This window comes from Ranitomeya imitator, chromosome 5, assembly GCF_032444005.1.
Source record: "Ranitomeya imitator isolate aRanImi1 chromosome 5, aRanImi1.pri, whole genome shotgun sequence".
Lineage (NCBI taxonomy): Eukaryota > Metazoa > Chordata > Amphibia > Anura > Dendrobatidae > Ranitomeya > Ranitomeya imitator.
In genome coordinates, this window is record NC_091286.1 from 651,344,919 (window position 1) to 651,360,780 (window position 15,862).

At 45.7% G+C, this 15,862-nt stretch overlaps 1 protein-coding gene across 1 annotated transcript; it reads left to right on the forward strand.

The window, feature by feature from the left end:
- Nucleotides 1-1,456: 1,456 nt before the first annotated feature.
- SF3B6 (splicing factor 3b subunit 6) lies at nt 1,457-12,862 on the forward strand. The gene is made up of 4 exons (XM_069728174.1): nt 1,457-1,597; nt 5,321-5,439; nt 11,672-11,810; nt 12,519-12,862. The coding sequence occupies exons 1-4, from the start codon at nt 1,568-1,570 to the stop codon at nt 12,606-12,608; spliced, it is 378 nt and encodes a 125-aa protein (XP_069584275.1). The 5' UTR covers nt 1,457-1,567; the 3' UTR covers nt 12,609-12,862.
- Nucleotides 12,863-15,862: the final 3,000 nt, after the last annotated feature.

The window sequence follows — 15,862 nt, forward strand, 5'->3', positions numbered from 1 at the left end:
CCATCTGGGGCGCCAAGTCCAGAGCACATTTAGGCAACACAGGCTGTGTGAGGGACCTGCGGCTTTGTGTTGTGTTGCCATGTTGTCAAATCCTTTTTTTTTTTTTTACTGCACACTGTACACCAGGAAAACAAGACCCCCCAAATGGTGGAGCAGTAGTGTTAAAAAATATTATATCAAATATATAGTTACTAATACCGGAGCTTCATACATCGGTTTTCATCCATGTTTCATTGGAGTAACTTAACATACTTGGTGCACTTTCTTTCTGTTCTTACACCAGAAATTTAAATATATGGCTGCTATTAGGATTTGTAGCTTTTGCCTCATAATTGTACCAATTTCTGGTGTAAGTAATACCAGAGAGGTGGGAAGAGTTGAAAATTGTTATGTAAAAATGGTGTAGTTTAATCCCCCGCAATAAAAAAATAAAAATAAACAGGAAAATGGCCCACAGCATTAGCAACCAATCACAGCGTAGCTTTCATTTAAATGGGTTGTCCAGCCTTCTAGTGACTGCAGACTTGTAGCCTATGTCACTGCAGACTTGTGCATTCTTACATCGTGAGGATTCATAAGTGCTGGTGGCAGGACTGGGCGGTCATGTGAGCACAAGTGTGCGATTTATACACTTCCCACCACACTACAACTAGACTGTGTCCGGCCTTGCTCAATACACGTGCATTGATTTAGGCCGCGTATGTCTAGTTGCCATGTGTCCACAGTATGCAAATCACGTGCCCGCTGCTCCCGACTATGGGGAATCCTCATGGCTAGCAGTGCATTCAATATGAGGAGTCGCACGTCTGCAGTCATAGACACTTGTAGCCTAAGGGCTTGTTTTCACTTGCGAGATATACGTCCGTGTCTCGCATGTGGAAACGAAGCTCTGGCGCCGGCACTGTGGAGCGGAGCGTGCGGCCGCATAGCAACACATGCAGCCGCACGCTCCGCTCCGGAGTGCGGGCACCAGAGCTTCGTTTCCACATGCGAGACACGGACGTGTTCCTCGCAAGTGAAAACGAGCCCTTAGGCCGGAACACTGCCTTTAAAAAAAACACTTCAGTAACATGAAACCATGCGATTGGTTGCTATATAGGCAACAAAGCCAGTAGTTCTGTCAGTTTCTGAGAAACGTCCCTCATTGTGGTCACATCACTACTTTTCATAGCTGTGTAAAATATTAGGTCAGAAAATGGTTACCCGATATGGGCTATAACTAGATAAAGGGGAGCGTAGTTCTTGGAAAATCCCTTTAAAACATTACATTATTATAACAACGATGTATAAATGACTTGGAAAGATTTTTTTTTTTTTTCAAATTAAAAATGTATATAATATCATAAAATCAATTAAAATAAAAACAAATGAAAAATCGAATCTTTTGCCCACATTAAAAATGGCCGCCGCGTAACGCGATCACGTGACATGAAGCACTTCCGGTATTGCGCGACGGATGGCTGTGAGCCCATGGTGATGACGTCACGGGTCGCAGTTTCCTTTTCCGGTTTCTCAGATTTGCTTCTATTTCGTCGTCTCCGGGAAGTTCTCTTTATCGGCGGCCACAATGGCGATGCAAGCGGCGAAACGAGCTAACGTGAGTCCTAGGGAAGGAGTGCGGGGCCGGGAGGGAAGGCGGCCATGATGATGCCCCATAATGGGGCTCTGGGGCACGTACATGCGATGTTGGGAATGGAGCTGTTTCTCTGTAGGACTTATGACACAGGAGTCTCCAGCTGGTGATGTACTACTAGTCCCAGCATTGCCGGTTCATCATTGGCACGGGGCATGCTGGGAGTTGTAGTACTGCTGCAGCTAGTCAGTCGTTTTAGGGTTTTCCTGCCCATCTGTTGTATCCTCCTGGTTGTGGCCCATCAGACCTGTGGCCCCTAGATACTGTGTCCCCCACAAGTGACACCTACACCCCCCAGACCTCTATAATAACAATAATACAAACTCTGGCAGGGAGACGGCCATTACTAGTCTCCCTCCTTGCAGATCGTAAAAATGTCAGTGCGGCTGGCACAGATGAAGGGGGCTGGCACAGATGAAGGGGGCTGGCTGAGCTGCTGATGTGAGCAGTCACTGCCTGCGGTACTCACAGCACTGACATAGAGGGATCTATGCTGTGCAGGAAGGCAGCAGTCAGTGGGGATGGAGGGGGGACTGACTGTTATATAGCCCAATGTATTTGCAGAAAACTGGAAATGCCATTTAAAGGGGTTGTCCATGTTTTGGGTATATTTTTGGCTGAGAATCCTATTTGCAATTGAGTTTCATTAAAGGGATTTTCCAGGATTAATTTTTTTTTTTTTTACTATGATCCATGAAAACTAACAGGCAGGTAGTTGAGTAGATGGCAATTGGCTGCCTGTTCTATTTGGTGGTGACTGACCGCTCCTGCTGGCGATTCTCCTGCTCCATGTCAGCAGAGCAGCCCGTCCTCTTCTGATCTGCTGACGGGGTGTGACTGCCAACGTCATGCTGATTGACAGCTGTCTGCCCCCCCGTTATGCAGCAGAGAGCCGGCAGTCACACACCACCAACAGAGCAAAACGGAATCTTTAGACCCACAGTAAAAGAAAAAATATAGTCCTGGATAACACCCTGTAAAAATTTGCACCATTTGCCTTCTACAACTCTGGGGTGCACTGTCTATTGCCGACTGCAGAATGAGTCAACTGAGAATCTGTCAGTGAGCTCGTTCTGATGGTTTACTGGGTGAGTTTTTCACTGATTTCTGACCACATCAGAGCTGAATATGCAGGGAAACGAAGAGGCTTGTAAAAGCCAAATAGAGCAATATTTATAATTAAACCGAATTGGAAAAATGTTTTTTTTTTTCTTTAGTAGTAAATATAGGCATTTAATTAAGAAAGGAAAATAAAATGTCTCCAGAAGCTAACATCATCCTGTAAATACCTAGGGTTATGTTACAGCCAGTCCCAATTCCTTACCCTCTCATGACCCCAGCACCTCCACTTACTGATTCGTTGTGGCACAGCATAGATCCCTCTTTGTCAAATCGGGGATTTGAATTTCATTAGTAATTTTTATTCAGTTTCAGGCCGGGGTCACACTTGCGAGTGCAATGCGAGAATCTCACGCACCAATACCCGGCACTTGGGACAGGAGTGTGCGGCTGCATGTATTTCTATGCCCCTGAACGCTCCCTTCCCGAGTGACGGGTATTGATTCAAGAGACTCGCGCGAGTTTCTCACATTGCACTCGCAAGTGTGACCCCGGTGTAATTTGGTTGGCAAGCAAATAACTTTGCTTTTTGTCTATTTCCCAGCCCCCTCTTCATGGACAATCACTATCATCGTCTCACTGTTTCTGAGATCTCTGCTTGCTGTTACTGAATAAGACCTTTGTCTGACCTTTGATCGCTGTCACAGCTCAGGTTCTTTCTAGTCTGGATCCTATTTGGACTCCACAATTTTGCCTGCACTGATAAAATGTAGCTAAGCTTCTTTTTCGAAATTGCCTCTCCCCCCAAAATCTCCCATAATCATCCGATTCTTCTTCTGGTCTTTTTACACTCCTCTTTCCATCATTTTTGAGAACTAATCACACTGGAAGCTGTGGCGGAGCAGCATCGCTGTAGGCTTATAGAGGAGAAACGGGCAGGACTTTATGATGAGACAGAAAGTTTGGCAGCAGAACCTCTCAGTGAGGGTATGTTCCCACAGTCAGTAAACGCTGCGGGTTGGATGCTGCGTGTATCCGCAGCGGCCAGATGTTACAGCATAAGAGTCTTCTCACCTGTTAGTGCATCTTAATTAACCACTACACTTGCCACCTGGCTTCCAGCTTGCCTCTCCTGAAGACTGACAGTTTGGACCAGTGGCATGGTTACATCACTGGCCTTAGCAGTGCGCTCTCTAAAGCGGCGAGCAGTGCGCTCTTTAAAGCGGCGAGCAGAGCCAACTTTGCCGCTGTTGCATCGGAGGAGCGCAGGGGCTTACCAATCCAGCCATTTTCAGAGCAGCACTTTAAAGCAAAACGTTTGCTTAGGAGACTGGTGACCCCTGATATGCAGCAGGACAGCTGGTAACCAAGGCAGTGAACATTAAACTATAGAATTAAAAATCCCTTAAGAATCGAGATGATTTCTTATGGAACAAGTTACATGGTTTCTTGTTTTGCAATATCACACATTTAATAAGGTGAGACCAATCCCTTTAAGGATCAGTCCTTTTTTTGGGCCTTAAACCCATAAACCCGTTCCTGGTGCTTTTACATTTTTTTTTAAAGGGAACCTGTCACCCCGAAAATCGCGGGTGAGGTAAGCTCACCGGCATCAGGGGCTTATCTACAGCATTCTGTAATGCTGTAGATAAGCCCCCGATGTTACCTGAAAGAAGAGAAAAAGAGGTTAGATTCTACTCACCCAGGGGCGGTCTCGCTGCTGGTCCGGTCGGATGGGCGTCTCTGGTCCGCTGCGGCGCCTCCCATCTTTATTCCAAGACGTCCTCTTCTGATCTTCAGCCACGGCTCCGGCGCAGGCGTACTTTGTCTGCCCTGTTGAGGGCAGAGCAAAGTACAGCATTGCGCAGGCGCCGGGCCTCTGACCTTTCCCAGCACCTGCGCACTGCAGTACTTTGTTCTGCCCTCAACAGGGCAGACAAAGTGCGCCGGAGCCGTGGCTGAAGATCAGAAGAGGACGTCTTGGAATGAAGATGGGAGGCGCCGCAGCGGACCAGAGACGCCCATCCGACCGAACCAGCAGCGGGACCGCCCCTGGGTGAGTATAATCTAACATCTTTTTTTCCTCTTTCAGGTAACATCGGGGGCTTATCTACAGCATTACAGAATGCTGTAGATAAACCCCTGATGCCGATGGGCTTACCTCACCCGCGATTTTCGGGGTGACAGGTTCCCTTTAATGGTATTAGTAGGGGCTAAAAAGAAAACATGTTCACCAGACAGACACGCACCACTCATTGTGTGTCTGCCTTTCCAAATCATTGTTTCTTCTGCTTGGATGGAAGGTCAACGCTGCAGCCGATCAAGAGCAAGAGAAAGCCAGAAGCACAGGCAGGGGACGGCAGCAGTAGAAAGGAGTAGCGCCATCTTCCCCTCCAATGTTGGAGCTTTTATGCTTGTGACTCACACACTTTGATGTGATACATCAGATATACACAAGAGTGCAAAGCCTTAGATGGCGCCTCCCGGAACCCCTGGCCTGTATTGCTAAACAGAGGCAGATAGTTCTCCGGTCCACTGGTTGATTCTACTTGCAGACTTGATTTATGCTCTGGATGATCCCCTGTGAGTATTATGTTGTTACCATATCCTTTTTTTTTTCTTTTCCAGATCCGGTTACCCCCAGAGGTGAACCGCATCCTGTATATCAGAAACTTACCTTATAAAATCACCGGGGAGGAAATGTACGACATCTTTGGGAAATATGGCCCCATCCGACAGATCAGAGTGTAAGTTGTAATGTTTTCTTACATTGATGCGGCATAAAAAGACTTAAAGGGAACCTGTCACCTGAATTTGGCGGGACCAGTTTTGGGTCATATGGGCGGAGTTTTCAGGTGTTTGATTCACTCTTTCCTTACCCGCTGGCGGCATGCTGGCCGCAATATTGTATTGAAGTTCATTCTCTGTCCTCCGTAGTACACGCCTGCGCAAGGTAATCTTGCTTTGCGCAGGCGTGTACTACGGAGGACAGAGAATGAACTTCAATCCAATATTTCGGCCAGCATGCAGGCAGCGGGTAAGGAAAGGGTGAATCAAACACCTGAAAACTCCGCCCATATGACCCAAAACTGGTCCCGCTAAATTCAGGTGTCAGGTTCCCTTTAAAAAAGAGAGGTTCCTATTCATCGATTGCAAGCAGAGATCTTGAAAATAATAATGAACTTGATACAAGAAGCAATATAGTAAGTTGACAAATTATCAAGGGGTTATTGTCACGATATATATATATATATACAGTGGGGCAAAAAAGTATTTAGTCAGTCAGCAATAGTGCAAGTTCCACCACTTAAAAAGATGAGAGGCGTCTGTAATTTACATCATAGGTAGACCTTAACTATGGGAGACAAACTGAGAAAAAAAAATCCAGAAAATCACATTGTCTGTTTTTTTATCATTTTATTTGCATATTATGGTGGAAAATAAGTATTTGGTCAGAAACAAACAATCAAGATTTCTGGCTCTCACAGACCTGTAACTTCTTTTTTAAGAGTCTCCTCTTTCCTCCACTCATTACCTGTAGTAATGGCACCTGTTTAAACTTGTTATCAGTATAAAAAGACACCTGTGCACACCCTCAAACAGTCTGACTCCAAACTCCACTATGGTGAAGACCAAAGAGCTGTCAAAGGACACCAGAAACAAAATTGTAGCCCTGCACCAGGCTGGGAAGACTGAATCTGCAATAGCCAACCAGCTTGGAGTGAAGAAATCATCAGTGGGAGCAATAATTAGAAAATGGAAGACATACAAGACCACTGATAATCTCCCTCGATCTGGGGCTCCACGCAAAATCCCTCCCCGTGGGGTCAGAATGATCACAAGAACGGTGAGCAAAAATCCCAGAACCACGCGGGGGTCCTAGTGAATGAACTGCAGAGAGCTGGGACCAATGTAACAAGGCCTACCATAAGTAACACACTACGCCACCATGGACTCAGATCCTGCAGTGCCAGACGTGTCCCACTGCTTAAGCCAGTACATGTCCGGGCCCGTCTGAAGTTTGCTAGAGAGCATTTGGATGATCCAGAGGAGTTTTGGGAGAATGTCCTATGGTCTGATGAAACCAAACTGGAACTGTTTGGTAGAAACACAACTTGTCGTGTTTGGAGGAAAAAGAATACTGAGTTGCATCCATCAAACACCACCTACTGTAAAGCATGGTGGTGGAAACATCATGCTTTGGGGCTGTTTCTCTGCAAAGGGGCCAGGACGACTGATCCGGGTACATGAAAGAATGAATGGGGCCATGTATCGTGAGATTTTGAGTGCAAACCTCCTTCCATCAGCAAGGGCATTGAAGATGAAACGTGGCTGGGTCTTTCAACATGACAATGATCCAAAGCACACCGCCAGGGCAACGAAGGAGTGGCTTCGTAAGAAACATTTCAAGGTCCTGGAGTGGCCTAGCCAGTCTCCAGATCTCAACCCTATAGAAAACCTTTGGAGGGAGTTGAAAGTCCGTGTTGCCAAGCGAAAAGCCAAAAACATCACTGCTCTAGAGGAGATCTGCATGGAGGAATGGGCCAACATACCAACAACAGTGTGTGGCAACCTTGTGAAGACTTACAGAAAACGTTTGACCTCCGTCATTGCCAACAAAGAATATATTACAAAGTATTGAGATGAAATTTTGTTTCTGACCAAATACTTATTTTCCACCATAATATGCAAATAAAATGTTAAAAAAACAGACAATGTGATTTTCTGGATTTTTTTTTCTCAGTTTGTCTCCCATAGTTGAGGTCTACCTATGATGTAAATTACAGACGCCTCTCATCTTTTTAAGTGGTGGAACTTGCACTATTGCTGACTGACTAAATACTTTTTTGCCCCACTGTATATACAGGGTGGAGCGCGGTAATTTGCTGATTTGGGAATGCAATAAAAAAATTATGATCATTAGAAAAATTTATTTTATATTTTAATTAAACTGAACAGTAATGGAATTTTTAAATTACATGGTTTTAAATAGTGTATCTGGCAAATGTCGACCTTCTCTATCCACACACTGCTGCATACGTTTTCTGAAGTTTTCATGAACTCTAACAAGCATGTCCACTGGTATTCTGCCAATTTCAGCTTCAATATTGTTCCTTAGGTCTTCCAAGGTGTTGGGACGGTTGATATACACCTTAGACTTCAGGTAACCCCAAAGGAAAAAATCGCATGGGGCTAAATCTGGTGAGCGTGCTGGCCAGTTCACATCTCCCCTCAAAGAGATAAGCCGTCCAGGAAACATTTGCCTCAAACAATTCATGGTAACCCTCGCTGTGTGTGCAGTGGCACCATCCTGTTGGAACCATGTATCCTCTAGTTCCATTGCCTCAAGAGCCGGCTGAAAATAATCAAATAGTCAAATAGTCCCATGCTGACAAATGTTGGACCACGCACATTTTATACGGGTGAAAATTCAGTTCATCATGAAGAATCCGGTGGAGAGAACGTCTTGAAATGCCAAGAGCAAATGATTGCTTCCGAGCAGAGCGTTTCGGAGATTGCAGTACTGCTGCTCTAACTCTCTCGATGTTTTGTGGTGTTGTAATCCTTCTCTCAGGTCCCCTTCGTACACATGACACATTCCCTGCTGTTCTGAATGCATTCACCCAATTTACAATTGATTGCCGTCCAGGAACACGTCTGCGTGGAGGAACAGCGAATTGTAAACGAAAAGCACGCTTCACTGCAATGATCGAGTGGGCATTTGAAAAATACGCTTCAACACAAAATGACCTCTCCTCACGTGTCCACTGCATGATGGCAACTGAAAGGCAGAGGAATACAAATCTCCCATCAGCCACTGTAAGCCACACCCACTCTCCCCTCTCTTCGACCGACAGTGCCGCCACAGCATGCAGTGCAAAAAAGCAAACTACCGCGCTCCACCCTGTGTATATATATATATAGATAGATAGATAGATAGATAGATAGATAGATAGATAGATATATACACACACACACACACACACACACACACACACACACACACACACACACACACACACACACACACACGGGGGGGGGGGGGTCGGTCAGCGGACGGCGCAACACACAAACGAGATGGAAATGGGGAGAGGAAGGCCCTTCTCATAGGGAATGGGGGATGGTCACTACCTGAGTTCAAATCTGAGCTTGTCCCTGCACTCCCCTAACGCCCTAAGTGGGTCCTCCCCCACCACCGTCAGGAACCTCGTCTTTTGCTGTCTCCTAACACTGCCCTGGCTAGTGCACTGGCCGTCAAGGGCACTAGTCTCACCACTGCAGATAGTATCACACACGGGACAGAGATAAACACGAAAGGAGAAAACACCACACTTAGCTTCCAGACTCTGCTGCCAAGCTCCACACAGCAGATGACACAGAAACAGGACTCCAAACACCAGAGAGCTGCACACTCCAGGGCTGTTCTCCATAGAGAAACTTTTATCACCAACAGTCAGCTGATGCATCAGGTGACCATGTAAAGAATGGTGGGAGTGGTCACCACCCACATCAGCTGACCCAGCAACTCTGCAACTGCAGTAGATTGCCAGTGAGGGAAAAAATAACATTAACCCCCGCTGGTCCTGAAAGGGTAAAAAAGCTACATTTAAAACAGAGTGGAACCAAAGCTGCCAAGAATCCAAAAATGGATTGTGACAGTTATAACTTGTGCAAAAGATAAGGGTCCAACTTGTGGATCAGGAGAGGGGGGATTAGACCGCTGTGTAGCTTACTGGGTACCTGAAATGGGTGAACGAGACATTGATCAAGGTGATGACTTGTCTCCAAACGTTCCAGATCCCAATCCAATCTATCATGTGTTGGATGTGCTGGAAAGCGAGGCCGATCCATGGGGGCCGCACAGATCTGCTGCTGACGTCTTGGTGGCAGATGCCATAGGACCCCTTCATGGGTCTGCTGGTATTGGCTGAGCTGTAATACCATGCACAACCTGTGGAGAAGTGTAGCGCTGTTTTGGAATAAAGCTGCCATGGTTTTTCTAATTTTAAACCACTTTTTTTATATCAGTAAAGCAAAGTGACGGGATATTGTGTGACGTGACATGGCGCTGTTCTCCAGGGACCTGTATAATCCTGGCAGGTGATCGGCCTCGGCCAGACATGAACGCGGTGTTTTGTTTTTTTTCTCCTCCGTTGTGATCGCTCTGGAGATGACAGCAATTATTTTCCCATTACTGGAAGTGATATAATGGCAGCGGCTCGGCCCCTCCTGAGCGACATTACAGGAAACTCCGTGCGTGTTGTACACAGAAGAATCCATTACACGGCCGCGCGCTGTCCTGACGGCTCTGACAGATGCAATGAGCGATTGCGTTTTAGCTTTAGTAACGATTCCAAGAAACTGCATTAAATAAAGTAATTTTCTTTATTTTTTTTTCCTCTTGCTCAAGTTATTTGTACACTCAGTAAATGCATTTAATCAGAACTAAGCATAAGACGTGAAAGACCCGACAGGGAAGTCATGGAAGCGAGGTTTATGTCTCAGCCTCCGGCATTGTAGGTACAAAGCGCCCCTTTAAATAAAAAGGAACAGACAGGCTCCTCTTCTCTGCGGCGGGTCCTCTGTCCTCCACCAGTCACCTGGTTATTAATGTAGGGGGCGTTGTGTGATGTCTCTTCCTATGAAATAGTGGTCATACGTTTTCTTTTATCTGCGAGTCAATGTGATCACAGTTTTAATAATACAACAAATATATATCATAATTTTTTTTTTACATTTGCACCTAAACATTAAGAAAAAAACAATACTGACTAGTCTCACAAAGGAACTTAAGCTGTGATCGCTCTGATACTACACTGCGGTCTCCCCACAATCACCATAGTGACGTACTGCACCTCCAGGGGACATGTAAGATAGCTTGGTACAGTTTTACACAGACAACCTCTGTCCGCATGGGCACAGGGAGTGAGATGATGTGGCCCACGTAGTCACTGATGTGGCACCACACTCGCTCACAACCCTCACATTCTGAGAGGCCCATTTACAAGCACCAGCAAAACCGAGTGCTGCCAGCCCAGTAGGACTGCCACCAGTTCCTTGTTAAATATAAGCCTAGTGCGTTAACAGGATTATGGTATATCCGGCCAGAAACCAGCCCCGGTAGCATGGCAAGTTAAACCGAGAAACTGACGTGCATTCGTGGATCGAGATAAAAGAGCAGCAAAGGAACTTAAGCTGTGATCGCCCTGATACTACACTGCACTGCTTAGTAGTACAGAGCATTATGTAGCCTATTAGACTCTGGCAGGATCTGATATGCTGAGGTTTGTGGTGGTCATATGGTCCATTGCTAGGCTTCCCACCCCATGATCGCACTGCAGAGTTGCGGATGGGCTGACAGAGGGAGCGCTGTCCTTTCACTTGCCACTGTCACATTTGATGTTAGTGTCAGAATTGGCGTACGTCCTGTCCCAGCACATGCAGCAGTCAGCTCCTGTTGCCGATGACGCGAGCACAACTCCTGAGCCCGTGCCGTCCCGCTGACATAACTGTCCGGCCGATTGCAGGAAAGCACTGGAAATCCGGACCTACAGTTACGTCATTTTGCGGGAAGAGATTTGAACCCGTTATCTGTCTTCCTGCACGTTTTGTGGAGGAGTTATAGTGGGGGTTAGAATCGGCAGTGGTGGAGTTGTAGTATCGGACCTCCACGATGAACCAGCAAGAACTTGTTCCCATTACATTCCCATTAACTTAGGATATGTTCTTTCTTAATGATCTCTGGGACCCCACTGATTCTGAGAATGAAGGGGTCACCACTCCTCAGGTTTTCCTCTGAACAAGGGCGTTAAAAGTAAATGCAGTTGAGTTCCGAGTGGATGGAAGCGCTGCTCTGAAGGGAAAAAACACAATAAAGGGGCACTTCCATTTTTTCCCCTGAGCTTTCCCTCTTTTCATAACCCTCATTATCACTCTTTTTGCGGTTTTATAGTTTTTATTTCTCTCCATCTCTTGCAGCGGGAACACGCCGGAGACCAGAGGCACCGCGTACGTCGTATACGAGGATATCTTTGACGCCAAGAACGCCTGTGATCATCTCTCCGGCTTCAACGTGTGTAACAGATACCTGGTGGTCCTGTACTACAACGCCAACAGGGTAAGTGCTGCTGTGTGTACGACATGCGGGGGCCAGTAACACAAGTGGTCTCACAAGTGCTGGGATACATCCTTGTGATGGAAAATCCTGCCTGTTATTCATGTTCACCAAGCGTTTTTAATGCTTTTTTTTTTTTTGGTGCTGAAAACATCTCAGCATTTTACAATAACAGCAAAATAAATGAGACTTCTAAAATCTTCCACACGATGCATTTTTTTTGTGTGGTTTTGACCTCTGGTGCTTTTTTTTTTTTTAAATGGCAGAAGGTCGATTATATCAGTCTTTTTGCTGCAGATCTTTTTTCCAGCGAGCTTGAAATTACTTGGCACTTTAAACAAAAAATAAAAAACAAAGCATAAAAACTACATTTAATTTTGTCATAGGTTTTCTGGCCATGCAGAAAATGAAGCATAAAAAAATGCTACATGTGAACACAACCCTAAGGCTTTGATCACTCCATACTGTGTTTTCTCTAATCCGAGATAATCACAGATTTTATCGGATGAGATGATGGGGGAAAAAAAGTCTCCATCTTCTCTGTTCTGTCAGTCTGTGAAAATCGGACCCCGCTCAGATGTCATCCAAGTGCAGTGAATATCAGATGCGACTTGTGCATTCTGCATTTTTTTTTTTTTTTGTCCTCTGAGACTCAGATTTTTCTGTTTTCACTACAACATATAAATAGGATGTTCTACTCTTATTTTTCAGGCGTTTCAGAAAATGGACACCAAGAAGAAAGAGGAACAGCTCAAGCTACTGAAAGAAAAATATGGAATCAACACCGATCCCCCAAAATAAAACTGGATTTATATTTTCTTCTTTTTTTTTTATACTTTGATGCTTTATTAGTTCCCGAGTTTTATTGTCAGGGAAGGACACATGGACTTGTATTGGGAAGGACTGAGTATTTGTTTTTTCATAATGCTGCATGACATAAGGAGCCTACCATTTTTTTTTGGTTTGAGGACCACATTGTGGATTCGGGGTGAGTGCGCCGGTTTTGTATTGGTTTCATTTTGATCATAGATACCAATAAACATCCATCAATATCTTTTTAGACTCTAAATTGCTGCTGTTTTCAGGAAACCGCACACGTACATTAGCCACATTGAGCTGACTCTTGTATAGAAGCATTTAATGAGCATGTGTGAAGGGAGGGTAGGAGCATCTGCTGTGACATCACCTATTCTGATTGGTGGATCTGTGTATAGAGGTGTTATCTATCATTGTAATCCTGCCTCTGATGATAATGAGGTTACTGAAAACTTTTCCTGAAAGGGACAGGTGTGAAGGATGGCACCAGAGAGATCAAACCGAATCCCACCCGTGCCAGCACTTGTCATGAACCAGCACCTCGCCTGACGTCGCTATTAAGTCAGATGGATCACGTAATCCGGTCTCCCCACATTCACCAAAGTGATGTTCTGCACCCCTAGGGGACATGTAAGGTAGCTTGGTACAGTTTTACTCAGACACCCCCTGTCCGCATGGGCACAGGGAGTGAGATGTGGCCCACGCAGTCACTGATGTGGCACCACACTCGCTCACAACCCTCATAGGCTGAGAGGCCCATTTACAAGCACCAGCAAAACCGAGTGCTGCCAGACCGGTAGGACTGTCACAAGTTCCTTGTTAAATATAAGCCTAGTCCGTTAAGAGGATTACGGTATATCCGGCCAGAAACCAGCCCCGGTAGCATGGAAAGTTAAACCGAGAAACTGACGTGGATCGAGATAAAAGAGCAGCGCAAGGTTAAATTATATATTTATAGTTATACATATACAATGGTCAGATGTGCAAATACAAATAAAGTATCAAATATAAATAGTAAAGCCGCACCCTATAATGGCAATGTCTCTATGGACAGCAGAGTGCACGTCCTCACCAGGGGATCCATCCCAGTAGGTAAATCCAGAAGCACATGATGAAAAGGACAGCACCACAGCAATTGTGAAAAATGAAATGCTTGAAAAAGGTCCACGGACCGAAACGTTGCAGATGGCAGAATAAACTTTGGAGCTGTCTTTTCACAATTGCTGTGGTGCTGTCCTTTTCTTCATGTGCTTGTGCAAATACAAATAGTGATAGGACAAAAAATATAAGCAGATGGATCATGTCAATTATCGGGTTGATGTTCGTCCATGTGTGCGCTGGGGCGTGGACTGCCAGCTGGCGCCTAGGTCCTTCACTGCAGGTTACTCAACTTGACCCCCTTTCGAAGTGGACCACATGCATAACAGTGAGAGAGACCACATGGCCATTCACTAGGCTTGATCCCCTTTGGGCACTCCCCTCTGTCTGATCTCAAATCACCTTGCCTTTAGAAGCTAAAAACTCCCAAAACCTAAGATGAGTCGTAACTCTTCAATGGATGGACCTAGGGAGGCTAGGATGTATAGTATCTCCATAAATTCTCATGAAATTGTTTCTAGAATGTTCTTTGGCAGCTTCAGCATGAATATTGTAAGCGAGCTTTTGTCCTGCTCTGAGTCGGCTCAAGGTGCGAGTTTCTCACAGCCTTTGGAGGCTTGACTCCGCTGCTGAGCTAGGTGCCAGCTTTCTCCTTGAAGCTTGAATAATATTGGACTTCCTGCTGAGTCCCTGCTTGACAATGGAAAGAGGGTTTTATAATTCTAGGTCAAATAGAATACAAATGATTGGCATTAAATTATATCTCCAATATTCTTCACAACAGGAAGAGAGAATCTAAAAAAGCCGAAGTGTCCATTCTGTAAATTGGAAGATTACTAATTTTTTATGTAAAAAAAATCATTACCAATTTTTTTTAATAAAATGCTTAAAAGACAAATGCATGATTTAAACAAAAGTTTATTTTCCATGATGTCCCTCCAGCCGGCACCAAGGAGGTAGTCCTTCGTATCCTTACAAGGATAGGAAACACACGAGAGGTTAAAAAAAACCCTCGCAGACCCACCCTTCAGTGTGTTCCCTGTCCCTGCGAGGATAGGCACGAGAGAAAGAGCAGACTTACCTGGTGAGACGGATTCAGTGAGATTGGGGGGGCTCAGCTTCTCCTTCCCTGTGTCAAGTGCTCTGTGGCACACACCCCCTGCAGAGGGGTTCCCCAGCACTAGTGTCACGACATGGTGAACCGGGACCAGGGGTTCCTTCCCTGATCCTACCACTAGGGGGCGCCCTAGCTCGCCCTATTTCCCGAGATACTTCTGAAGGTGAAGACTCCGGGACCTCCACCCTTGCCTTATCTCCTGAGTTAGCCCTCCATCTGTTCTCTTCCCCCACCCAGCGCTATTGTACACCGCAGTACACCAACCTGACAAACAAGGCTACACAAATAAGGGTTAACAGAAAACTCCAGGCATACACAATATTCACTCACATATAACAGGAATACACTTGGGACCTGGATGAAGAGGAATAAACAAAAATAGGGAAGAGACGGGAATTACCACACTTACAAACCACACAACAGTCACAGATAACTCCTCCAACAATCCTTCTCATATGAACACCTTTTCCTCCTGAAGCCATGCAGCAAATGCTATAAAAGAAAATAGTGGTCTGGAGGGAGCACTGATGACAGAGGCCACGGGAGTAGAGGTTGGGGATTTAAAACAGCCAATCGCTGTCTTCTTCAGGTGGCAAAAAGTAAAAGGATTGAAGAGAAGAAGGAAGTATTTAAAGGGACGGGAACCAATAGGAATTAAAGGGACTCTGTCACCTGAATTTGGCGGGCTGTGTAAATGCCTTGTGTCCGGTCCGATGGGCGGTGTTTCCTCTTCTTTCATTCACCCCTTCCTTTCCCGCTGTCCGCGATATTTTCTTGAAGTTGAGTAGGTTTCCTCCGTAGTTCATGTGTGCGCAAGGCAATCTTGCCTTGCGCACGCGCAGTATGCTTTACCCAACTGCGGGCAAAGCCGAAAAGCATTACTGCGCATGCGCCGCCACACTATGTCCCGGAAGTATTTCGCTGTGTTCCATAGTGCGGCGGCGCATGCGCAGTAATGCTTTTCAGCTTTGCCCGCAGTTTGTCCGCTCCACAGCCCTCGCCCCGTCTTGCCAGGCCACCTCGG